The sequence below is a fragment of the Anopheles aquasalis genome, chromosome 3 (assembly GCF_943734665.1).
Source record: "Anopheles aquasalis chromosome 3, idAnoAquaMG_Q_19, whole genome shotgun sequence".
Classification (NCBI taxonomy): Eukaryota; Metazoa; Arthropoda; class Insecta; order Diptera; family Culicidae; genus Anopheles; species Anopheles aquasalis.
In genome coordinates, this window is record NC_064878.1 from 18039096 (window position 1) to 18064095 (window position 25000).

The 25000-nt window shown below is 50.7% G+C and overlaps 6 protein-coding genes across 9 annotated transcripts in view; 4 read left to right on the forward strand and 2 right to left on the reverse strand.

Moving 5' to 3' along the window:
- LOC126576413 (apolipoprotein D-like) overlaps window positions 1-2015 on the forward strand; it is a 9805-nt gene extending 7790 nt beyond the window's left edge. The window contains exons 4-5 of one of the 2 annotated variants that reach the window (XR_007608302.1): window positions 1300-1571; window positions 1755-2015. Coding sequence is in view for 1 of the 2 variants with exons in the window: in XM_050237676.1 (XP_050093633.1) it covers window positions 1300-1506; window positions 1755-1862 (315 nt within the window). In the remaining variant the exon portion in view is untranslated. The remainder of the gene's footprint in view (window positions 1-1299; window positions 1572-1754) is intronic. The other variant, XM_050237676.1, reaches the window with a different exon arrangement.
- A 133-nt stretch (window positions 2016-2148) lies between these two features.
- On the reverse strand, window positions 2149-3182 carry LOC126576079 (zinc metalloproteinase nas-14-like). The gene is made up of 4 exons (XM_050237184.1): window positions 3125-3182; window positions 2849-3059; window positions 2340-2779; window positions 2149-2268 (listed from the first exon to the last, which is right to left on the reverse strand). The coding sequence occupies exons 1-4, from the start codon at window positions 3143-3145 to the stop codon at window positions 2149-2151; spliced, it is 792 nt and encodes a 263-aa protein (XP_050093141.1). The 5' UTR covers window positions 3146-3182.
- Window positions 3183-4247: 1065 nt separating this feature from the next.
- On the forward strand, window positions 4248-5479 carry LOC126575732 (zinc metalloproteinase nas-4-like). Its single transcript, XM_050236581.1, has 4 exons — window positions 4248-4410; window positions 4479-4649; window positions 4728-4834; window positions 4893-5479. Exons 1-4 carry the CDS (start codon window positions 4326-4328, stop codon window positions 5301-5303), a joined length of 774 nt encoding a protein of 257 aa, XP_050092538.1. The 5' UTR covers window positions 4248-4325; the 3' UTR covers window positions 5304-5479.
- A 639-nt stretch (window positions 5480-6118) lies between these two features.
- Window positions 6119-7116, forward strand: LOC126574040 (trypsin-3-like). Its single transcript, XM_050233972.1, has 4 exons — window positions 6119-6182; window positions 6252-6408; window positions 6488-6746; window positions 6832-7116. The coding sequence occupies exons 1-4, from the start codon at window positions 6119-6121 to the stop codon at window positions 7114-7116; spliced, it is 765 nt and encodes a 254-aa protein (XP_050089929.1).
- A 601-nt stretch (window positions 7117-7717) lies between these two features.
- On the reverse strand, window positions 7718-12524 carry LOC126574039 (uncharacterized). The gene is made up of 7 exons (XM_050233971.1): window positions 12395-12524; window positions 10592-11045; window positions 9396-10518; window positions 9192-9327; window positions 8977-9119; window positions 8317-8899; window positions 7718-8247 (listed from the first exon to the last, which is right to left on the reverse strand). The coding sequence occupies exons 2-7, from the start codon at window positions 11024-11026 to the stop codon at window positions 7935-7937; spliced, it is 2733 nt and encodes a 910-aa protein (XP_050089928.1). The 5' UTR covers window positions 11027-11045; window positions 12395-12524; the 3' UTR covers window positions 7718-7934.
- Window positions 12525-13612: 1088 nt separating this feature from the next.
- LOC126577424 (protein charlatan) overlaps window positions 13613-25000 on the forward strand; it is a 17846-nt gene continuing 6458 nt past the window's right edge. For 2 of the 3 annotated variants that reach the window (XM_050239039.1, XM_050239041.1), the window contains exon 1: window positions 22379-22399. The gene's annotated coding sequence lies outside the window, so the exon portion shown is untranslated. Of the gene's footprint in view, window positions 13655-22378; window positions 22400-25000 lie in introns of those variants that run through there. The other variant, XM_050239040.1, reaches the window with a different exon arrangement.

Consider the following 25000-nt stretch of genomic DNA (forward strand, 5'->3'; position numbering starts at 1 on the left):
GCAGCCACACACAGGCGATGTGCGTATTCTGACCTGACCTAGCAAACGTACGCTTTTTGTGTCCATTAGCGGATCTGGCGAACCGGTAGCCCGCTTGTGTTCTGTTAGTTGCAGTTGATGCCTCTAGTCCACCCACCGGGGATGGAGCGGTGGCATTCATTAAAAATCGCAGACTTCAGCTCACGAGCTAACCGAGGGAGTCCGCGGAACAAGGATTCGTGTTTATCCTTACACGCCGGGTATTAAGCCGGCCCCCTTGCCGCTCGGTATCATTCCGATCTCAGGGGACACCAACGGTACACGACGCGGTTTCTAGCGTGTGCTCGGTGGATTTCATGCGGCTGAAAAGTCGCACGGTTTTTTTGCGTTGGTCGGTATTCTCGTAGAACCAGTACGATAGGAGATGTTTGCATAAGTTGGTTCAACTTTGAGTAACGGGTTTTTGTTTGGAAGCGTAAGAAAATGTCTGAGGTTTGATTTTAGGTTATGATTTTTGACAGAGCCTGCTTAGTCGATTTGCATTTCATCAAAAATTACATAAATTTTGACAGATCAAAAGCTGTTTGTCGATTGGAAAACTAGATGTCGTCAGAGTGTAATGCCAAAAATATTATGCTTATGTGCATAAATGCAAGCATAAACTCGGCACCAACATGAAGCGTAGCGTTATGAAGAGTTGAATGTTCTACAATCGCTAATATACAGCAACAACCTCTTAAAATATATAAAAAGATGTTCAGAAATGAACTTATCTCGTCGATTTATGTTTTTTCTGGTCAAAAACACATCTAATTGAATGTAATTGCATAATGTAATTGCAGTTGAGGTTTCGGTATTAACTTTTATGCGATTAGGCGTGCCACGAAGCGTACACTTTTTGGCATTACATTCTGACTTTACGCTAGAGTTTACGCTTCGTCTATCCCTGGCTAAATAGATTGATCAAGATTTCTTTTCTGGGTATTCAGTATTGAATCTCTCGAACACTATTATTTAGAATGCGGCATCATATCGTATCGTAATTGAGTTCCTAACTAATCATATAAAAAATCTCCATCCGTGTAAGCCTCGATGGATTTGATTGAACTGGAATTGGATGGATGGATTGGAATCTTCTGAAGATGAGATGCAGATAATTGAAAGACATACTCTCTAGAAATCCTACCTAACGTGCGCTGTGTGGGCTGCAAAAACAAATAACCCGAGGCTGTGATGCTACCTGCGGTACAGCAGAAGCGAATATGTTCTAATTTTCTTTATTGTTTTCTCTTCCACCTTCCCCGGGGGGGGGGGGCACAGATCCGTTCCCGACTTGCGGGCTACTCCGTCGATCCGTTCGATCTGAGCATCGTCAACCAGACGGGCTGCCCGAAGGAGGGTGAAGCCGGCTGGAACATCCACATCGATCCGGATACCTTCTCGACGCGCAACATCGCGAACGCGTTCCGAAAGGCCGGTGAAGCGATCGGCGATGGGTTCGAGGCCGCCGTCAACGCTGGCAAAAAGGTTCATTTATTTTGAATGCGCTGCACCAACTTCAGCCCCCGGCACGTCACCACTGCCACCCCCGTGTGCGTGCGAGCGTGTGTGTATTTGCGTGGGTTTTGGTTACGTACGGGGGTGGCTGCTTCTTTCGGGGGCCCAACGGACTAGAGAAGCAGGAAGAGCAAAGGGAGCAATATATTAATTTCCGTTCTTCTTTTCCGTGTTTTGTTTCATTCCTCTGGCCGGATGTGGTTGTAAACATCAAACAGCTGTACAACAAGTACCGTGAAAGTGATGAGGATTACGCTACCGTAGAGGAGACGACTAACCCGAACCGCGCCGAACGTCTGGTGAACCAGGCCGAGTGGTTGCCTTGAAGGAGCGGGGTGGACTGACGCAGTTTTTTCTTATCTATATACTTTTTCCGTATCGGACGATCACGAACAATCTGATTTTTAATCAATAAAGAATGGAATCTAGAATTGCCGCCATGCGCTCTTTGCGTAAACTGCGATTAATGATAAGCTTAATGACAGCTTCGTCTCATTTTATGGAGAAGGAAAACGATATCACACGAAAATGCTGCAGGATTATACTGTTTTATTCTAATTACATCCAAAGAAACCGAAAATACACGAGCATTTGCCCAGGCAGCCGGCTACCCTAGAGTTCATTGCAGTTGCCACGAACGCACAGTCCGCAGAAGTCGTGATCGTACATTTTGTTCAGCTTGCGCACATCCTTGTAGCTCATCTCTTTTCGCTGGCCAATATCGACGTTATCCTAAAAGAAAGCAAACAATTCATGAACCATTATGGCCTGTTCACTCACTTCCATCCCCCTCCAATATCTACCAGTGGAATAACCGTTGGTCGGTCTGAAGCCGCAAACGCATCCGACGGGCAGTGCAGAATGCTCTCGTAGTCATACGGCATACCAAAGTCATCGATCGTGCCCTCCTTGTACCGGTCCAGCTTCTGTCGCTCGTGTGACTGCATCGCTTCCTGCTGAACGCGAATGTAAAAGTCCCTATCGGGACGGCTCTGGGGGTGCGTGAAACCAAGCACGTGCAGCAGCTGATGGATGATTTCACCCTGGCCCATACAGCCATTCTGCTGCAGGTTCATTTGGTTCGACAGGAAATTCATACCCAACGTAGCCCAGCAACCACTTGGCGCGGCGGTAATGTTTAGATACTGGGAATATTTCCCAGTGCTGCGCTCCACAAACCGAACACAGCTACGGCCAGAGATCTGAGCCATCGCCGAGACGATCTGTTCTTGTTCGACCCTTGCTAAAAGTGATGGAAAGTTAGCGGTAAGATCTGCTGTAGCCTTTTGGTCACCACATGGTAACTACTCACTGAATGCAGGAGCAATCTCGTACGGCACAATGCCCTTGACCCACTTGTACGCATCGTGAACGAGTTGTGCGCTGCCAGATGAGGCCGCATCCAGCTGAAGATCCGTCAGCACGAGATCACCCTGATGTCGGCCACCAGATTCCTCGTAACGTATGCCAATTGATGTACCCACGAGCGACAGCAGGACCACAATGATGGCTGCATGAAATGCCTGTAGATCCGTGCTTTAGTAACTTGTCCAATAGTTGAATGTAAACACAATCATGCACTACTAACCTTCATCCTGTTATAAATCATCAAACTAGTTGTCCTTTACACCCGCACTACAGAAATGTTCTTCTTCTGTCTTGAACTTGAAACTAACCCCCAAAAAAATCCCTGAACCTCCGTAACAACCAACGGTATCTTTCTGATTACCGCCACAATGTACATCACTGCGGTTTTGTACATGTTTTGTTCGCGAACGCTGGGTATATAAAAGTTCCAAAAATCTGCGCGCGATGGCAAATATTTAGAAAATGATAAGTGGAATCGTTATCATCTAGCTATGTCAGAGGATGTAGGAGTAAAACAAAAAAAACCCAACCAGCAAAACGGGTCTACAACAGGGTCCTGGAAACGACTGAGATGTGTAGGTGCCACACCGTAAGTCCATCCTTCTTCTTGGTTGGGTATCTACGACTTGATTTCGTGGAATTCCCCTCCAACTGTACGTACTACATGGCTAGCTGTTGTAAACCAGAACATCAAGCGCATGGACGCGATGACTCAGAGTAAAACTGTTCCGATAAGTTGATCAGAAGAGAGGCACCATCAAGATGAAGTCAAAAATGTTAAACCGTACAACTAAAACCTAACCAACCTGAACATTCGTATCTATAACAGTAGAATTCCCTGCTTACCTACTTTCGCTCGCTGGTCATTGAATATCGTTTACCTAGATGATCTGCAAGTACCATGCCGAAATACCTGGGGAAAAAGAGAACAATATCTCCATTTCCTGTTCACGGCACAATAAAGATAAAGATACTCGCACGGTCACACCGAACGTACTCTGCCCACTTCCGATTTGGTCGTTTTTCGCAGGCAGCAGCATCCAGCAACGGCAGCAGCAACAGGGCTAACAACATACTCATTTGTGTTTTATCTTTCGGTCTCGCGCGCTTATCCCGCACTTATCTTATCGCCCCTGGTACACCTTCGTCACTGTTTACCATCGTTTTGGGGCAGATTTTAGTAAGGGCAGTATCGCCATAAACCGTTCTTATGGGGCATTCCGACCATCCAGACATGCTAATGGAAGAAAGAAATCTACATAAGGTTCGTCCGACGCACCCCAGTGCGTCTTTGTGCGCAGTATCGGAAGGTTGTTGGTCAGTGTGAATTACTCTGGGTGTGCTGCAGATTCATAGGACCATTCCACCTTAACTTAAGTGTCTCAGTATTCGAAATTCGGTCACTGTTGCCCGAAAGCAGGATGAAGTTACTTTGGGCCGTGATCGGTGTGGCCATGGTGGCCAGCAATGTCTTTGGAGGACCGGTTAAACGGGAGTCTCCACCACGTAAGCTTAGCCAACGGCTTGAAGTCCCCAATTCTGTACACTAATAGTGAATGAACTCTACCCCCTAGAGGAGGAAAGCGCTTCCGTGCTGGAAGAAATCGGTGGAAACTTCGAAGGAGACATGATACTGTCACCGGAACAGGAGAACGCCGTCAAGTATGGTTACACTGCGGTCATTGGAGAGTTTTACAAGTGGCCCAACAACATTGTGCCGTACGCAATCGATAAGAACTCATTCAGTAAGTGGCGTAGCAATAATTGAAGACAGTTTGATTTAAAAAAAATTACCTGTTTGTCTCTTTTCTTACTTCTTCTAGCGGTTAGCCAACAGAACAGCATCGTCTCTGCTCTGCAGCAGATCGAGCTAGTCAGTTGCGTTCGGTTTGTGCCTCGAACGACCGAGAAGGATTACGTCATGGTTCAGGTAAGTTGGTAAATGATAACCTAAAGCTACGACCTTTTATCACTCCTCACCTCCACAGGGAGATGCAGGATGCTGGGCCACGCTTGGGCATCGGGGAGGCATGCAAACGGTTAACCTGCAACCGAGCGGCTGCATGACACGCGGTACCATCATCCACGAGTTCCTGCACTCTCTCGGCTTCGTGCACATGCAAAGTGCATCCGATCGTGACTTTTACGTCGATATCAACTACAACGCCATCGAGGTGGGCAAGGAGTCCAACTTTGAGCGGTACAGCTCGAATGTGATCGAAGACTTTGGCATTCCGTACGATTACGATAGCGTGATGCACTACCCGAGGACTGCCTTCACGGCCAACGGACAGGAGACGATCATACCCAAGCAGCCGGGTGTCGCGATTGGACAGCGCGTCGGCCTGAGCTACAAGGACATTAAGCGCCTCAACAAGCTCTATCCTAAATGCTACTAAGCAGGCACACAAAGGCACAAAGGTGCACTATAATATACAAGGGAGGGGAACGATGCAGAATGACTGCAAATAATTTCAAACCCAACGGGATAAACGGGAATTATTTCGAGAGATTTAGCATTAACGCTTAGCACTGCTTAGCAGCAGGAGATTCGTGCCATAGTTAGTAAGCTCTACGTGGCGTTCACTAATAAAAAAAAAAGGTTTTTGTTTGGATTGTGCCTTCCGCGTGCTCTCACATAACTCGTACGCACAGAGGCCGATAGGAGATCTTTCTCGCCGATAGGAGATCGTGTATACTCACCCCCGGGGGGAGTGTCATTTTCTGTAGACACAACCGATAGCGATCGATACAACTGTCCGTATAATGGAGTCTGGGTTTATCAGCCCGTGGTCCATTCATAGCCTACCTTGACCGTCATCGTCAGCAGACAGCAGGCAGCAGCCACATCGATCAAGTAGCCCAGGCAGCTTCCGAAACGCCACGCACCGCACAGAGAGCCCAAAAGTTGCCCGAAAAAAATTCTTTATCTTCTCCGAACAAAAGTCACGATGCTGCCGATGGGGGGTGCTGCAGTTGTCCGATCGGTAGACAGCAGACAGCAGCAGTGTGTGTTGTTCGAATCTTCAAATGGGCCGTGGACATCTCGTTGCGATTCGGAATGGCTACATGAATAAACACTTATTTCACGTTTCGCTTATCATGGGTGGCCCGTATCAGGGGGCCCACCACCGGGGGTATAAAAGCGTACGGGACCGCCTGGCCGGGGAACCGGTTGTGGTTGTGTGGTGTGGCTTTCAGTACGGCGTGCAAGATGACGTTCCGGTTCGCTTCTGTCGCGCTGTGGTGTTTGATCGTGGTCAGCTGTCAAGCGGCTGGTGAGTTGCAGGGGCTATAACTAGAACAGACAGGACATGCTCCAAACTCATTTCCACGTTCATTTCAAGTTCCGCGGCGCAACGATGCCAGAATCGTTGGTGGTAGTGACACCACGATCGAGAACCACCCGTACGTGGTGTCACTGCGCCGGTTGCACAAGCACAGCTGCGGTGCGGCCATCCTGAACGCCAACACCATCCTTACGGCCGCTCACTGCGTTTACTAGTTTGTATACCATGGTGCTCCGGCGAGGGTTGGAATCGTCGACTGATTTTTATCCGTATTCCCCACTCTTTCTCCTTAGCCCTGATCTGCAGGCGAGTGATTTTGAGGTGCGCGCCGGAAGCACGTTCCGCAATGAGGGTGGACAGCTGATCGCCGTTTCGGAGGTGCACACCCACCCGAACTTTGATGAATGGACGCTCGAGTGGGACATTGCGGTGTTGAAGCTAGCGAGCAGCCTTGTGCTGGGACCTAACGTTCAACCAGTCAATCTGCCTGCGGCTGGTATGGTCGTTCCGGAAGGAACCAGTGTAACCATAGCTGGATGGGGTGCTCTTTACGTAAGCTCGAAGTCATCTTTCACAACACCACGTATCCGTTGATCGATCAATCTCTGCCTTTTCCATCCCTAACAAACACATGCAGTACCAAGGACCATCGACCAACCATCTGCAGCACGTGACCATCCCGACCGTTAGCAATAGCCAGTGTGGCATCGCTTATCAGAACTTTGCACCGATCCTACCGTTCCACATCTGCGCCGGTACGAAGGGACACGATGCCTGCCAAGGGGATTCCGGTGGTCCGCTCGTGTACCAGAACCAGGTGATCGGTATCGTCTCGTGGGGTTACGGCTGTGCCTTCGAAAACTATCCCTCCGTTTACACGCGTGTGTCCGAGTTTTTGAGCTTCATTAACGAGCGTTTGTAAGCCTCAGTTTTGGTTGGCGATAATGGACGATTTCTACGACAATGGATTATAAATGATATATGCATAAGCTAGTGAAATGAATTACACCTTTCCCGGTTTCCGTTGTTGGCCAGTTTATTGTTAATACACTCCTGCTGGTGTGTGTCAAGATGCGCAGTCAATGAACAGTAAACATCCTAGGATGCGTTGCCCCCATAGGCCTCTAGATCGTTATGCCATCCTTTTAGCCCTTTATTTGAAAGAACCCAAACTCCAAAGAGGTTCTTTGGTCCGAAGACTCAAGAAATAAGATAAAAGATCAATCGGTACTCAACTCACTTCTGTTATCAGCTATTATGTTTCGGGTTCTAAAAATATCTCAGACCTTGCGAGTAAACGAACCTCGAAATCGATCATCAAACCTCCTGAGAAGGTCAAAAAGATCTGGCAGCTGGTCTGGTCTATGCACTGCCGGCGACACTATCTTCGTTATCTTATCGCCACGGCATGGCCACGATACCAGGCATTGTCATTACCCATTGGCACCCTTTCAAAAATTTGTTTTTGATTATTCGGCCTCGACCAACACTTCGCTCCCACTCGGGCTCAGTAACGTAACCGGTCAGGAGTGATTTCGAAACTTTATTGAACTACCCATACTTTGTCGACATTGCTAAAGCTAGGTGCGTAGCACTGGGAGAAGAGGTTTTGGTTGTCATTCGTTGTTGTTGATGGTGGACTGGAAATGAGACGGCGATAAGGTGATTCATGTACGGTCGACTCGGTTCTTAATCGTACTTTTGGCGCGGGGACTAATACTACACAAACGGGACTCGAAGTTATTTAAAGAGTACGAGCAACAGCGCAGTGAGCGCAGCCATCAACAAGGAGCTGACGGTTCTGCTAGCTCCACTGAAGCATCCCATGTTATCCAAGATGAGGGCAAACCGGGCATTATCAGGGAAACGACACTCCGGCTCCGAGCAGCGGATCACACTCGGTGCAATCAGTGGTCCCTCGACGGACACGAACAACGGTGGGCAGCTGTGTATGACCGAGTGACCCTCGCAAGCCCTCGATAGATCAACATCCACCGCGTCGGTGTTGATGGTCCGGCATACGATCGAATCCCGGTTCTCCGTAGTGTTTTGTCTGTTGAGCACGAAAGAACATTAGCTTAAGGATATTGATGACCCGCGCAACCGCTAACCAGTGCCTTACCTTGGTCGCTCTACCCATCGTGAATGGCACACGGTCAGCTGTGCAAACCCATGACCCTGGATACGCAGGCGCCGATTGTTCCCCTCCTGGAAGAAGTAGTTCGGATGCAACCGATAGAAGTTGATACCCCGTGGCTCAACAAACTGGTTCATCGAGTTCGAGCCCCAGTTCTCCTGGATCCAGTTCTGTCCACAGCGTGGATTCACCACACGTCTCGGTTCCTGCTGCAACCGATGGATAACCGGACTCAGCTGCACACGGATCGTATCGACAACAGCTCCCGATTCTAGCGCACGCAATGGGAACACATCACGCCGTTCATCACGCACGAACCGATTGAACCGTCCCGCATCACCGTTGGCGAGGTAGATGAAGCGTAAATCCGGTACCTCCTCACGGAAGATCTGCAGATGCTGGATGGCAAAGTTCGTATCACCTTCACTGACCCGATCCAGATTGACGATGATGAGAGCGATCTTCGATCGACCGCTGAGGCTGTTGGTGCGTCGTTCCTCGCTCATCAGATTGTTGGTTTCATTGCGCAGCTGGCGGAACACGTTGGGCAAATTGAATCCTCCCGGCACTGGAAATAGAGCACGGAATTAGCAGTATAGTCCATAGTGGAGGAAGACAATTGCGTCCAATAAGCACTCCTCTTACATCGCTCGTGCTCCTGAGGGGTATAGCGCAGGTGGAAGTCGGCCAAAGATCGCGTCGTATTTACCACGACACTACCATCGCGAGCGTTCAAAATCGTATACGTCGAACCGAAGCGTCCAACATCGACCGAATCCAGAATGTGGCTGCAAAAGGGAAAGAGGAATCTTGTGAACTTTCAGGAGTTCAGGAGATTCTTGGTTAAGCTAAGGACATACGTCACAACCGAGTACGCGTCCCGGTAGGTCCATGATGCATCAATGAAGATGTAGAGATCGGATGCCGTTCTCCAAACCGTTGGATCGTTCGGTACGATGGCAGTTGCTTCGCAGGTCAAATCATTCAAAGCCGTCGCTACCAAGGGAGGAAGGAATTAATTGAGGGCTTCTGGTACCTCTACCAACAATTCGGTATCAACTTACGTATATAATTAGCCAACGCTTCCGTAGCCTGCCGAGAGAACATCTCAATCGCTGGCTGCTGCACGGTGAACGCCATCTGCATCTCCCTCTCCAGCACCGTACTGAAAGCTACCGTCTGGTCTCGCAACTGCTCCATCGGGGCAACGGTCGTAAACAGATCACGTCGATTGCACGACCGGACCGTATCATTGAACACACCCCGCTGCGAGTAGTACATATCAAGAACCTGACTCAACCGTAACCCATTCGCCCTAGTGCGCCACTCGGCAATATTCGTGGCGAGCAACAGTCCATCGATACCGGCTCGAATCTCCGTATCCGTCATCTGTAGATGCTCTCGCTGACTCAGGAAATACCAACGGGTTGCCACTGAATGATTCCATGCTCCCGGTGCTCCGATACGCACATTGTTCAGTTCACTCGGTACATGGAGCAACGTAACTTCGGCCAAATCACCCGACAACGTGGCAGCCCAACGGTTGTCCACCCGCAGTGGTTGTGCCTGCTGACGGCTACGATACTCCCCAGAACGCGTCATCAGATCACGCAGCTGTACCGTCTGTGGCTCCAGGCCGGCCGCAATACCGGCCAACAGTGTACCCGCCATTACCGATCCCCAGGTCGTATGGACAACCCCATTCTCCACTGGACACTGACTGATCGCGTTGGAGGCAATGTCCACCAGCGAAACATCACTGATTTGTCCCGCTTCACCATCACCTCCGCCATCTTCCTCCAATGGTTCACCTTCACCTCTTTGCTCTCCGTCCTCCGCTTCCCCTTCCTCGCCTGCTGCCCCAACGGGTGCGGCTGATTCCTCTTCCGGTTCTCCGGCCACCGCTTCACCGTCGGCACCCTCATGCAGCTCCTCATCCGGATCCATCTCAAGGCGAGCCGCTTGTTTCCGGATCTTCTTGATCTGCTTCCGAATACGGTCCATCTCGGGCTGCGCCAGCATCTCACTGTCACCGAGATAGTTCGACCGGAACCGACTCGGTTTCTCGTCTGCGAGCTCCCGCGGAACTCTGGCGGCCCGGTACTGTGAGAGCTGCGAGCAGCGAATGTTCTCATCTCCCCGCACGCGCCGATCGATCGAATTGGACAGCATAAAGTGAAGGGCACACTGTGTAGAACGAAAAGAAGAACGACATCATGCGATTGCGTTGACTTCCTGCACTGGGAACATGCCACCTTACCCGTTCCTCCAGCTCGAGCGTTGCGTTGGGGAAGTTGACGGCATTACCGGGCAGTAGACGCGAGAACAGGACACGATGCTTCGTGAACTGGAACTCAGTGGGGCTGAAGGGAAGCACACCGGAAATGTTCGGTACACCCGGGGCCCTCACGATTCCGTCCTGGCGGAAGCGATGGAGTAGAGCGATGGCGAGCTGCCGGATATCCTGCTGGAACCCGGGCGTATCCTCCACCTTGCGGATCAGCTCGATCAGCATGTTCATCGTCATGGGTAGTCGATTGTCTCGCTCGAAGATGGCAGGATTCTCGTAGCACTCCAGCATGGAGGGCGCCACACGGGTAAGTACATTCTCCTGTGCCACTCCGCCATGTGGCAGTAGTAGTAGCAGCAGCAGTGCCAGCATGGGCAGTGCCACCGTTGCTGGTCGCTTCATCATGGATATGCACACTCTCGATCTATAGGAAGAAAAGACGTTTGTCCGTTTAGCAATGCTCACCTCACGTAAACACTAATCGCGCATCATCACGGCTTTTTCTAGATTTGGAATAGTATCGAGGGCGAGGTTATGTTGCCCCACCAGGGCGGACCGGGGGTGAAACTTTGGCTGAAGGAATGTTGCTTCTACTTGCGTAAGCTGCGCACACACTCGCCACACCTCTACTCGAGAGTCCCAATATCGAGCGGTAGATAAGATAAGCGGGAGGCGAGTGCAAACCGTTCGCGCAATGGCTCGACGGAACGCTACCTGCCACAAAAGCCTCAACCTGTCGTCGTATTTTGACTGTGGCGATCAGGGGAAGCTAGGCAAGGCCACCTCATCGTTAGGGGGAGGGGGTTGAAAAATTCTGAGAACACCGACACCTGTAATCCACATTCATCGGAGTGCAGAAAAGGGGGAGAGTTTATCAGGAGGTTAAGGGTGTTAGTCATCCCGATCTAAAATTATCGATCGGCAACTTCAACTCTTTCTCGTTGACTCATCTGAGCTGTGATTGTTCTGGGAATAGATTGCAGGAGTTGCATGGTATGGATCTTACAGAAATTATCACCCCTGATGTCCCAAACTTAACGTATTAGTACTTCACTTGGGACATTGCAACCGAAGAGTATATCGTGCAACGTCTTCTGCCCAACCCTACACTCGTTTCTTTTTTATCGTGCAAACAAATGGTGATAAAGTACAGGGGAGCATAGCGCTCGCACACAGACCATCCTAGTCGTTCGTCCACCTGTCCACTTCCGTTGCGCAGCACCGATTAGACCGGCCCCATAAGTGGTTTCTGTGGATGATTACTCAAGTACGCAAGCACATCGACACACACCGCTACAAACACACCAACGAATAGATACTGACTGCACTGCGATTCATCATCGGCAATTAAATCCACGGTGGTGATTCATAACGTTCCGCTTACATTCTCGCGATCGATCAAAGGCTCCCCCAGCCAACAGCCACCGAATTGCACTCCAAAAACTCCCTTATTTTCGATTACTCCACCTAAACGGATCAAACTGGGAGTCTAAATGCGTCGCTACAATACGCCACCGGTTGTAGAATTGCTAAATTCGATCTATCGCCGTGTGTTTGTGCAACCTATCTTATCATCAAAAAGATTCGGGTGGGTTGCTTGCTTCTATGGTTACTGATAAGAGTCACTTCATCCTTCTATAAACTGGGCGGACTTTCGGCAGGCCAGGCATAGGCCTTTTGCGTGCACCATAAGACACCTGTTGTCCGTTTTATTTGGCCACACTGAGTTTCACTGGATAACCAATCACTGCGGGTTCTTCAATGTCAGCTCACCTTTTCGCTCACTAAACGCCAGCCAACATAATCCACTAATCGAACTGAAAGAGATCACTTGGTTCAGGGAATCTAAGGTAATTCAAAGCCGACCTATTGCGGTCACTGGTTCGGCTCGACTGGACCCGTATGGGAAAGACACTCGGCCAAAAGGAAACCCTTTTTCATAGGGGAACTAGAAGTGCTTATCTTATCTTATCATAAACGCACGCACACCATTGCAATGAATAACTATGCTACGAGTACAATACGATATCGCCCGCAAGTATACCACAAACAATGGTGTGGACAATGGTCCCAATGCAGACTGACCCAATAGGAAGCACATTGTTGGATGATTTTGTTTCCTTTTTGTTTACAAAAAGTTTACAAAGGTTTTTGTTTGTTGTGCGTTGTGTTCGGATATTTTTTTGGACAGTTTTGACAGTGTTTAATCATTTGTTGTTTGTATCATTGGTAATCCTTAATGTTTGTATTTATATCCTAGATCCAACGACAGCAACTCATGAAAACCTAGTGATGACTGTTAATAACGGATGGAGCTTATAACGGATTGTTTGAAAATATGTTGAATTCAAAAATACAGCGCTCCTCGCGGATTAATGAGGAACCAAATTTGCGGGTTAAGGTGTTTCCACACGAAGCGCCAAAGGGCCGCATATTAAAAGGTAAATAGCAAGTAATTTGCGTTCTCTGTAAAGGCATTAAAACAAAAAAAAGGTTTACTTTTGGGTTTAATGCATTTTTTTCGAAATTAGATAAGTAAAGCACAATGGGACACGCCAATTCCAGGGTTGTAGTTCTAGTCCAGCTACACATTTATCGCGCTCCGTTTGGAAGGGTCTTCACAATTTCAAATTCGCCGCACAAACGCATTCACACACATTTCGCGTCCACAGGCCGACCCGACAGGATGTGCCGTGCGGTCGTCCTCACATATCCTAGCTAGCCGGCACCGAGTACTAACGGCAGACCATAAAAACAATCCAAGTGAACTGTGCGTGCTACTGTGCAAAGAATCCGTCCTCCGTTTTCAACTCGTCCATTTCAGTGCGTGCGCGTGTGCGAAAAAGTGTTTGGCCGCGGTTTTCTCGTGTTTGCCGGTCGGTTCGGTTCGGTTCCCCCACCCACCCGCACGTGTTGGTGTCCGCATCATCCGTTATCATCGCGACGACGTGCGCTTTTTTTTTTGTTGAGTTCATTTTCCGTCGCAGCATCCTTTGGCAAACCATCCGGCGTGGAGCATCCGAGTAAACCACGGTAAGTACTCCAAGGTCAACCGACAACGACGATGGCAACGACAGAGTTCGATTATTCCTTCTCCTGCACACTGCCAGGCGCGTGGTTGAAAGACCACGGTGGTGTGACCCCTACTATTGTCACGCCGGAGACCAATCTAATCTCGTGTGAGTGTGTACCCACGGCCAGTCGGCTGGCCAGCCGGCCTGCCGGTCGCAGCACTACCTGCGTAGCGAGGAGGCGTAAAAGGGTGCCATCCAGCGCAACGGAATGCTGCTGCCACCCTCGCCTGGCTCTGTGTGTTGGTTAGCCGGTGGCATCCTCTTCTCGCACAGCACTCCCAGGGCTGAAGCGAAAAAAATGAGGTTAATCAAGTGGGTGGGTACGACCGACCGACCGGTCGGTGATGGTGGCGGCGACGGCTGCTGTGGTCGTTGGTGGACTTTTCTCTCCTTGTTTTCTTCATTGCTTGCTTCCTCTGTTCCCCCCTTCCCGTTCGGTCGAATCATTCGTCTCGTCTGTGCCTCTCCTTCCAACCACCCGTCCTCCCCCTTCCAGCCGATCCCGGGTTGTTTCTCCTCGTGTTTCGGATTCCTCCTCCTCCTCCACCACCTCCTCGCCGATAGGTCGTCGCGGTGCCAGATTTCGATGCCTTTTTTTGTGCGTTCCTTCTCCTTGGTTGCAGCACGCCACAGGCTGCTTTGTTTCGATTGCGCCTCGTCGTCGTCGTCGGCGTCACCAAGAGCACCAACACCGTCAGGAGCGGCGTCGCCTGCTGCTCGTGGTGCGTACGCGCACGATGGTGACAGCCACAGGCTGCATGATGATGATTGGTTGGTGATGATGGTGGTGGCCGATCAAATCGATAGAGTTCCACCTGCTGCTTGCTGCTGCTGCTCCTCTAGCTAGACTTTTTCTCGATCGATCTGCTTTCCGAGGTTGAAACAGGGACACCAGTGACTGGTAGGGTGGAGGACACTCGATCGCTCTAGCTATCAAGGGTTTTAACGCGCTCTTCTGTTCCTTACAAACTGCAAAGGCTACTGCGATTTAGAGACTACCGATTTTATAGCTCCTTTCACGTTGTGGAATTTCTTTTTGTCCTCGAAGCACGACACTACGACGCGCTAAATCACATCCACAGCGTCATCCCGGGATGTAAACAACGGATCCTGTCGAGGAAGAGCCAAGCCAAAGGACAAAATTGTCAAAGTGAAGAGGGTGGACTACATTTTAGATGCATTATCGCTGCACGCTGCAACCGTACCCAGCGTACAGCACCATCTGTTCCATTCCGTAGAAGGCCACCGCCTCCCTGCTACACTCCCTCCCTCGCTCCCACCTTCGCTTCGCCAGCAAACAGCCAAAGGATAAGAAACAGGCTGGCTGGTAGCAGCTGTCGCGCCACCTTCATGCTGGTAAACAAGCGAAGCGAAGAAGCACCCCCCCCCCCCAGAGCGAGACCCACTCCTTACAATCTCCTCATCCCACCCCATTCCCCCTCCCCCAAAAGGGGGTGCAGGGATCGAAGCAAGCGTTGAACGCGCGCCCGAAAATGCGCGCGACCCCGGCTGCCACCACCACCACCACCCCCTTTCCGCCTGCTGTGGGTGCGTATGGGGTGGAGGAGGACCTTCACCAGCGCCGGGGGGTGGTGGTGCGTATCCGCCTGTACATGTGTGTGCACGCCGCCGGATATGCGGTGGTTACCGGCGCCGGTGCCGGTGCCGTGGCCAGGAATAGGGGAAGGGGGACCACATCACAGCAGACGCAGGTGAGAAGACATCACCCATCGCCGCCACCGTCGTCGTCGTCGTCGCGTCGTGATCGTCTTCTTCTTGTTTGTATTCTTCGATCATCATTTTTTTTTTTGTGTTGACTGACGCCCTCTTGTTGCTCTCGAGGGGGTGGGGGTGGGAGGGACCTCCACTAAACCAGTTTTTCCCTCCCAAACCGGCTGCCCTGCCGACCGACCGTTGGTGGCAGCTGTTTTGTTGCCGTTTTTTTTTTACTTTCCTCCTCCCTCTCTTCCTCCTTTTTTTTCTTCTTGTCCTTCTCCTCCATTTTTTTTTAATTCGGGAGAAGACGTTGAAACCACCCCCCTTCCCCATTGCCACCCTTCTACCCCCTTCTACTGGTTCCCTAAAATACGTTTCATCCTGTACATCATCGTCGTCATCGCCGACCACCCCATCATCATCATCATCGTCATGACATGGCCGTGTAGGCCTTTGCGTCGATCGTGTGCCCGGTTGCTGCGGTGATCGTCATTAGCCTGGCACCTTGCTGCCGCCCCGTGTGAGGTGGTTGTTGTTTCCTTTAATTAAATACCTCTCGAGTGGCTGGGAAGCGGTGCCACAGGCGATGGTGGTTGATGGGGGAGGTGGGTGGATCATAAAAAAAAACCCCAGCAGCCAAACGATCGTCGACGTTGTCGTTGTCTGGAGGTGAAGCTTGGCTTTTGGGATCCGGCCGACCAAAGGATCACCGTTGAGATGCCCCTTTGGACAAAAGAGAGAAAGAGTTCGAGGACGATCAAGCGATGATCACTAGTCGGTTGTCTAGGATCTTTGCTACGCTAGTAAGGCGGAGTAAAGACAATACACGATCTAAACCTCATTTGAACCATTAAAGTGATCGAGGATCAACCAATGACCTTCCTTCGATAACTTTATCAATGGAATTCTGTATGGAATTCCTTTCTCTGGTTCTTATCGTCAAGACCTGCAGCACGGACTCCTTTCCTCTCCATTCTAGCTCCTGCTGCCAAAGAAAGGGAAATTGACTAATTTGAAATCCGATCAGATCCTTAGAACAATCCCTGAGGATCAATCTCTTGTGTATCCTTTCTCCACGCTTTTTAGTTGAACTCTACTTCTACTCTCCTAGTCCGGTATAAACAAGACCTCGATCGCGTTGATCGCGAATAAGTTTTCGAAAGCGGAACCTCGGAACCTCGGATCTTCGGAACCTGCTCCAAAGCATCCCCTTTGGGGCTAACCACCATGTTAATGTGTGTTTTGAACCGCTTGCCTGGGGGGTTAGTGAGTGCGCCCTCTTTGGTGGTACCGCCGAGTCACTCGCGCCCCCCCCCCCCCCCCCGCTCCGTCGCCAGACGTATATTTGTCTTTCTGAGGTCGTTTCCTCTCGCTGCCATTTTCTCACCCCCTCAGACACAAGGTCTGAGTCTGCCTTTTGCCGCTGTGCTCCTAATGTTTTGAGACCCAAACGCACACGCACACATACACATGCTACAGACTGCTCTGGTACTGACCGCAACACCCCAGTTTTTTTTGCATATCCACAGCGAGACGACGGCAGAGAGATGGTCGTCGCCGTAACGTCGTCCTCCGTTTTTGGCTTCCTCTTCGTCGGTGGGGGTGGGTGGGGTTGGGTGGCTTTCCTTGATGATCGGGCGCTCAACCATCGCCATCAGCAGCAGCCCATCAGAAACCCACGCAGCTTCACGCAGCTCGCGCACGACGCTCAACGATCCATTCCTCGTACGACTCTTCCCGCACCCAAACCCGGGAGACCAAAGTGCGTGGGGTGGGCTGGTGCCATAGCAGGTGGTACCACCCCCTCTCCAAACACATACACGATCCGACAGTGTGTCGTATATAATATATTAATTTCTTCGCTTTTTTTTTACGACGTCCGCAAGGGCGCTCGCTCGCTCGCTCGCTCGTTCGCTTACTCGCTTGGCGCCTGGTTTGACAGCATCACCACCCACAAAATGGGCCCCTATACCATCATGCGAGACATGGGATTTGCAAAAACGGGGTCAGCAGCCGCGACGACGAGCCGTGTGCGCGAGTGTTTGGAGTGTTGCGTTACAAAATTGAATTTCAGTTCCGTAAGATCGAGAAGCGGATGGTCTGCGATCGCCACTCGCACACTCACGATCACAAAGAATGGGAGGTCCCGAGCGCCTGACTCACATTTGTATTGTGGAACCACACCATGTCCGCTTTTCTGGAACTTCTCGGGAGGAACTTTCGGAATCCAGCTCATATCCGAGTATCCATCCCCTTTTGCCCTGGTGGAATGCGTCATCCTTGACGCACACAGATGCACGTAAAGGAAGACAAGCACACCAGTACTCCCTCCCAGGCGTATAAGGATGTGTGGCTGCTTGCGGAGGCTGCGATCGTAGAAGATCGCGCGCTCTTCATCCCCTACAATCCTCCATCCAGGACTTGGAATGGAAGGAACAAGATGGAGAATTATTGGGAGGAAGATTTACGGCGGGGACCTCTCTTGTGTTGCTCCCTCTTTTTCTTCCTTCTCCTCTTCTTGCGGGTGCAGGTGCGCTGTCTCCATCATCCCTTGATCATCTCTCGTGTGGACCAGAGGATCTCGTGCACCACCCCTCAAGGGGTGTTTCAAAACCCCCGGGCCTCCTTCATCCTCCCTTTCTCTCCCTCTCTGTCTCTTTTTCTGTCGTCCTCTAAACACCTTAAAAGGGAAGAAGGTTTCCAACCCACCGACCCACCCGAACCGGGATCGGGGTCCATGGTCTTGGTTTGATCCTGCAACAGCAACAGCAGCAGCAGCCGCAGAAGGTCCCGGATCCCGGTGGGAGGTGAACCACCACCACCACCACCACCACCACCTCACTCGGGATGGGATGAGATGGGATGGGAGGTAGGCGATCGTCTCCTTCGCCGTCGTCGGTCGTAAAACCCTCTCCGATCCTCCTTCTCCTCCTCCTCTGCCTCCTTGTCTGCTTCGGGGTCCCTTTTTTTTTGTTTTTCTTTTGTTACCGGCAAGGTTCAATTTCCCGTTTGCCTTTCTCCTTCTCTCAACCCTCCCACCCTCTCACCTCTTCCTCCTTCTCTCTCTCTCTCTCTCTCTCTCTCTCCCTACCAACGAGCATAATTTTCTGCTGCCGACTTCGTCGAGGTCCTCTTCTTCCTCCTTGATCACTCTCCTTCTTCTGCTTCTTCTCCATTCGCCCGCTTCTTTCGCTCCCATTTTCGTCTCCCTCTTGTTCCTTCTCCCAGCCAGCACCACCACCACCACCCCTTCGGCAGCCTTCACGCATGGTTTCCACCCACCGCCGCACAGCAGCAGCAGCCGCATCGTCATCGCAAGGAAACGGAACGAAGCAATGAAGGGCGACAACGATGCGCGGGGCCCGAAAAAAAGGGGCCGCCATGGGAGATGGCATTGGAATTCGTCTTGTCGCCCCGCACCACCCACCCACCCTCGTCCCAACCCCCGGCAGCACAAACACGTGCGATCGTGCGCCTCTTCTCGTTGGCGGCGTTCTTCTTCCGTTTCCCTTTTTTTTCCTTTCCGAGTTCCTCCTAATGCTTTCCCGGGTGGTGGTGGCGAGCGGGCGTCGGGGACAGACCTTGAAGGCGAACGACGCCGTCCGCCTCCCCCTACCCCCTCCTGTTTACACTCGCCAAGAACCCGCGTGCGTTCTGTCGCGCACAAAATGCACGGAAGAATATATTGCAACCTTCGGTTTTTTTTCCCCCTGTTCGGTTGTTTGGTTTGGTCGTCGATGGCTACCCTTCGGCGGATGTGTCCTCCACAATTGTGTGTCTGTTGAGCTTGTGTGGTATCTGTGTGTGCGTGTTTTTTTTTTGTCCAGCAGTTCCTGCCGCATCTCTGCACTGTTTGATCGGCTGTTTGTGGCGATCATCATTTTTTGCGTTCTGTTGTTGTTATTGTATCTGCATTAGACGGCCGCAACCCAGAAGACCAGAGTTCTTGAGCCTTTTTTCGGAACTCCTGGGCCATGGGGGTGGTGGTAGAGATGGGCTTCCTGGAACACCTTATGCTGTCCAGACTCAGGGCCGGGCAGGCATCTCTCTGGGATGGGGAAGTTGGGTGGCGTAAATGCATGCTGCGGATGTTTGGAAGCGAAACGAATTTAGATACTTGGCCCCCCAGGAGGCTGTACGGCCCTGCTCTTGTTCTTGGGGTGATAATTCATGTTGGGTTGGGCGGTTTATAATTTATTTTTTTAAATTTACTAGGGAGCAGCCAGATGACTGTGGATATTAAAGGATAAAAGGGCATTTTGGAAATGAAAAATTGCTATGCTTCTGTTCAATTTTGTTCCAGGTTTTTTTTAGATCTTTAGAACTGGTCTTTGACGGTTTTTTTTTTCAACAAAACAACAGGCGACGGGCCTTTTGACGGTTTTTTCTACAAAACACGGTGTTTTCTACAAAGACTCTTCTACAAACCAAAGAGAAGTATGTAGTGAATCCATTTGGAACCCTTTTTTGTCTAAAACATAATTTCGAACACAGACAATCTAAAACTAGTGTCGCTACCAATCATCATCTCAAGTTTCGTGTCTACAAACGAGTGACAAATAATATTATTAAAAAGACAATGTTTGCTAAAAAGCTCATTAATTTGAAATTTCGGCCCACCATACGAAATTGCGCCAGCAAGAAATTAAACGATTGGTTCGATGAGGATTCCATTTGAACTCAGGGGACACTTCTTCCTAACTATAAATAGCATAAGAAACAATCAGCCGATTTTTAGGAGAGGTTAATTTTTTGCTTATTTTTCTTTTATTTTGTTTTTGGAATAGTCTGTTATTATAATAGAACCTCATCAGTAGTCCTGACTCATTAGTAGTCCGCTTAAGCTCCTAATATGTGAATAGTCACAAGTTCCTTCTATGTCATCGAAAGTTGAAGATTATACGGGTAAATTAAGGATGCTTATTGTATCGTATAGTGTATGATGCTCGTCTGTTTATAAATGTTTGATCCTTCAAAGTGCAACTTGCAAGCCAATTGAACGCGACAGTATGTCAGTATCCTCCAAAAAGGACCTTTCTTTTTCGCCTTTCACCATCTGCTGCCCGTTAACACTCCAGGAGTCCTGGTGGAGCTTCTGGACCGTGACCAACCCAGCGAGATCCTTAGCGAAAAGGAGTTTTATAGTCGCCCTCGCCGCAACTCGCCGTTAACGACGCTCACGGACTAATTTCGTGACGAATCGTTGAACCTACTGCCGCGACATAGACCTTGCAGACAATCCTTGGCACACCAAGCCGATTCCAGATTCACGCCGACAGGGCGCTCTGTGACCTGCTGATGGTGTCCGGATGTGGTAAACCGTTTCATGCGGCGGGTAATTTGAGCTTCCATCTTCTGTCGGACCTCCCCCTTGGACTTGAACATCGCACGCTTGTGTGTGCGTGTATTTGCTTGTCTGCACGAAGTGAGATGGAGTCAGGGGGAGACCCACCCTTCCCATCTCCATTCGGACCTGATAGCCGGATGTTTGTATGCCACAGTAGCTGGGACAGCATTTCTTCACTATTCAGATACCCCCCGGATCAACATCCTCCCGGACTGGGTGAGAGAGAGAATGAATTTGTGTTGGTCTTTGGATACTGCAGCAGTCCTTAAGGAGCCACGCGGGTAGATGCGGGTCCTGGAGCAACGACTCTCTCGCCTTTGCCATTTACGGCCAAACTCCAAGTGTCTCCACGCCTTGTGCAGTCCAGTCCGAACAACGCATTCAGCTAGGACCATCAGGCGCCCTCTGCTACTGCTGCCAGCATATTAAATTCAAAAAGTGGGAGACCACGGGTTGGGTGAAAGCCCCCGTCTCCTATATTGACACTAACTACCCCCCCGTGTGTGACGTCATGCACCCTGTGGCCACCTTCACGACACCACACCACCGCCACAGAGCAGGTCCTTACTGTCCGATGGTGCGATGATGCGAATGTGTACGTGCAATGCCTGCGTAAGGATGCGTGCATAGCGTGGAGGAGGAGGAGGAGGAGGTATTGTAGTTATTGACTCTCCGGGCAGGTCCCACCAATACCATCGTGCGTGCACACACCACCACCACCACCACTGTCATCAGGCGCTTGTATTTCATATACGCCTCGGGGGATAAAACAGAACGTCACGCCATACCACCCCTCGAGGAGTGGCGTTTGTTGCCATTAACGCCCGGTTTTATTAGTTCGCTTCAGTTGGAACAGGGTGATTTTGATGGTTATGATTTTTGCTCAAAAAACGGAAAGAAATTGAAGGAAAAGCTCTCAATTCCTTTCCGGGAGTCGAAAAGACAATTGAATTGTCTTCTTGATTCAATTTCATTTTCAAAATTCCAACAAAAACCATCGTAAATACCAAGATAAACCCCTTCGATGTCCCTCTATATAGCGGAGGAAACACGGTCCAGCCCCCCCAACCACGATGATGGTCCCCTATCCGCTAAAGATGCATCCCACCGGGAACGCAGCAGCAGCAGCAGCGCGCAAGGAGCGAATGCTTCGAACAGCAGCAACCCCAAACCACGCCAACAACCATTAGCCTGATGAGGAAGAGGAGAAGGAGAAGATAGAGGAGTAAAAGAAGAAGAAGATACGGGCAGCGAATGGGGGTGGTAATCCCAAACCGCGTACCGCGACGACAATGATGACGACGACGACGACTGTTCCACCTTCACAGCGTGCGCCTCGCTGATGATGATGATGATGCTGGCGGTGGTGGTGGTGATGGTGTTGGTTGTCTCTTCGTCTTCGTCTCGGTGGTGGTCCTCGACGCGCCGGCGTTGGCATCATCATCATCATCATCATCATCGCCATCAGTGGCCGCCCTCTCTCGCTGTACGCCTTTCGTGTTGCGGTTGGTGCGTTGGTGCTGGTGTTGCTGCGTCCATCCGATCCGATCCCATCCGATCCGATTCGAAGGGGGTTCGGTTGGATTGCGCGCTGCGACTGGCTCACACTTTCGTTCCTACGGTTCGGTGATGCGGATGGAAGTACGTATCGGACACAACACTCCTCGGTGCTGTGAAGGTCTTCAGTTCAGTTCAGATCGTCCTCGCGTCTCTCTCTCTCTCTCTCTCTCTCGCTGTCTCGTTTGTGATTCGCGTGTTCCCCCATTTCTCCCTCTCTTTCGCTCTCTCGTTCTCTGTCTGTTGTCCTCGCGGTGTGTCCGGTCGGTTCCTTGCACTTGTTGGTTTGTGTGGCCGGTGGTGGTCTCTGTGGCCGCCGGTGATTCTGCCTCTAGTTTGTCTCTGTGTCTGCTTCTTCTCATTCCGCACCGGTATTTTCGGTGTGGCGATGGTTGTGTGACGGAGATGGTCCCGGGATGATGAACGTCATGAGGTTGGTTGGTGGTTTTGTGAGTTTTTTTTATTGTTTTTTTTTCCTGGAACCGGATCCTCGCTGTTTCGTGGAACTTCTTCTCGACAGGATCAGCAGCAGCCGTGTGTGTGTACGTGTGTTTCCGCGTGTGTGACCATCGATGAGATATGTGGGTGTGTTGGTGAAGAGGGCGCCCTGTTGTCGAAGGGTTGCCTGCGATGTCCTTGCACTCTCCTCTCTATGGACCGCTCCAGGAATGTAGCATCGTGCGTTGTTTAAAGCAAGTGCACCGTCGTCGTCTTGGTTTGCTGGAAAACAAAGCTGGAATTACTTTGAATCTCGAAGAAGAACAATAGAAAGAGTGAGAGAGAGAGAGCGCGCGATGATGACGCTTTGTTTTGTGTCCCAAGCGAATATCGAGACTATTGATTCGCCACTGTGCGACTGTGCTCGGTTTGTTTGGTTCGGTCTGACCACTGCCACAAGGGATTGCTTCGATGAAGTAGCAGCAGTCCACCCACCCAGCCACCCACCCACCGCGAGATGCAATAAACAGCAGCAGAGCGAGCGGAAGGGTTGGTGGATAAGTGTTGATGGTGGTGGCGGCAGCAGAACATTGATTGGTGCTGCAGAGAGGGAGAGAGAAAGGGAGAGGCAGACGAAGAAGAGGGTCCAGTCACACGCACAGTACCACCCACTGCGCCTCTCGGCTCGGCTGGATGTGGGTGCGCTGGCTCGATGCTTCGATGCTGAAAGAGGAATCACGAGGGGGACACGAGCTCAAACTGATGATGATGATGGTGATGAGGAGGAGGCGCCTTTCTTCCCTTTCGCTGCTGCTCGCCTACACACGCGCCCTGTATGTGTGTGTGTGTGGGAGGGCAAGGCACCGCCCGGGGGTATGCCGTGGTGTATATCAACCCACATCCACCCACAATGCAACGTTGTTTTTCCAACTTTGGAATCCCGCACCTCCGGTTTTTTTGGCGAACCCACGCCACTTCAGTCACACCAACACAGTCACACGCCAGTCCACCCACCCCCCTCCCCTTTCTGGTGGGCGTTTTGAGTGATACAACCCCCCCCCCCCCCCCGGGGGGTGGAATGGGTTTTCAGTGAATGAAACATGTTGGGAGTTCGTTTTGCTTCTTCTCCTGACGCTCTTCGAAAACCACGTGCATCGGGCACTGTGAATTTGTGGCCATTTTCACAAATTCACGGGCTTCTTTGGGGGGAGGGGGGTGGGGGAGGAGAACACACAGGCGCGCGCAGTAGCACCCAGCAATACGGTGACAGTCGCCGTAGTCGCTGAAAGGACATATCGGCGAGGCATGTGTGCGCGCGCGCGCACGTGACGTTCTTCTTCTGCTTCGCCCTGGTGCTTCTGTTTCTGCTCCTAGGATCCTTCCAGGAAGGGTATTACGTTCCAGGAAGAGCACTGCAGGCGTTGCAGACTGCAAGCTGTTTGGTGTACGAGGGAACTTCCGAATAGATCGTGGGATTGTGACTCCTTGAGATCTGCTGTGACTTTGTGATGTGAACTGGGATTTAACTCCTTCGAAAATGACGCCTAGAGACCAGAAACACGAAATGCTGTGTCAGCAGTTTTTAGAAGAGTTCTCGAATGCTTCAAGCTGTTCCAGTAGCTTCCTTCAGTATTGAATTCCTTTGGGACATTACAACTATTCAATATATTCTCGATATTCTTGTAGGAGACATTCAGTTCTCTCGTCCACACTGCAGGTCATCAAAAAAAAGGAATATAGAAGCGAAAGAGTCATGTAGTGTTCCTGAGGAGAGCATTCCTCATGTTCGTACATTAGTAGCCACCCACTCCGGATTGGCAGACAACAAAATCGTATTTTAATGCTATCCCAGGTCCAGAGAGTGCACGCCAGAGATACAATAATATGCTCCAAAAGAGGAACCACCCCCTAGCCTCTCTTCTCCTCCGCCTAAAAACCGGCTCTCTTATCTTCTCTCCCAACGGCCGGCTTCTCCGATCTCTTCGCCCAAAAAAAACAGACTCCAACACACACTGACAGCGAGAAGAGGCAAAAAAAAGAACAAAATTCGCGGCAACTTTCTCCTTCATCATCAGCAGCAGCAGCAGCAGCAGCACATCGCTAACCACCCCTTGCGATCAGTCGTCTCTCTGGTGCTGCGCCGCATGAGTGTGTCTGTGTTCGCTGTTTATTTTATGTTTTACTCCCCCCTCTCTCGCCATGTCTCTCTCTCTCCCTCTCTCCCTCTCACTCTCTCTCGCACTGATT

Excerpts from the sequence above, each read along its gene's own strand:
- LOC126574039 (XM_050233971.1), bottom strand. The coding sequence starts at position 11,026 with ATGATGAAGCGACCAGCAACGGTGGCACTGCCCATGCTGGCACTGCTG. Across the intron at positions 9,120-9,191 it reads GACGCGTACTCGGTTGTGAC|CCACATTCTGGATTCGGTCG; the intron begins GTATGTCCTTAG and ends TCCCTTTTGCAG. Across the intron at positions 8,900-8,976 it reads CCCTCAGGAGCACGAGCGAT|TGCCGGGAGGATTCAATTTG; the intron begins GTAAGAGGAGTG and ends CTCTATTTCCAG.
- LOC126575732 (XM_050236581.1), top strand. The coding sequence starts at position 4,326 with ATGAAGTTACTTTGGGCCGTGATCGGTGTGGCCATGGTGGCCAGCAAT. Across the intron at positions 4,411-4,478 it reads TAAACGGGAGTCTCCACCAC|AGGAGGAAAGCGCTTCCGTG; the intron begins GTAAGCTTAGCC and ends TCTACCCCCTAG. Across the intron at positions 4,835-4,892 it reads AGGATTACGTCATGGTTCAG|GGAGATGCAGGATGCTGGGC; the intron begins GTAAGTTGGTAA and ends TCACCTCCACAG.
- LOC126576079 (XM_050237184.1), bottom strand. The coding sequence starts at position 3,145 with ATGATTTATAACAGGATGAAG. Across the intron at positions 2,780-2,848 it reads CGAGATTGCTCCTGCATTCA|CAAGGGTCGAACAAGAACAG; the intron begins GTGAGTAGTTAC and ends CATCACTTTTAG. Across the intron at positions 2,269-2,339 it reads GACCAACGGTTATTCCACTG|GATAACGTCGATATTGGCCA; the intron begins GTAGATATTGGA and ends GCTTTCTTTTAG.
- LOC126574040 (XM_050233972.1), top strand. The coding sequence starts at position 6,119 with ATGACGTTCCGGTTCGCTTCTGTCGCGCTGTGGTGTTTGATCGTGGTC. Across the intron at positions 6,183-6,251 it reads GGTCAGCTGTCAAGCGGCTG|TTCCGCGGCGCAACGATGCC; the intron begins GTGAGTTGCAGG and ends GTTCATTTCAAG. Across the intron at positions 6,409-6,487 it reads GCCGCTCACTGCGTTTACTA|CCCTGATCTGCAGGCGAGTG; the intron begins GTTTGTATACCA and ends CTTTCTCCTTAG.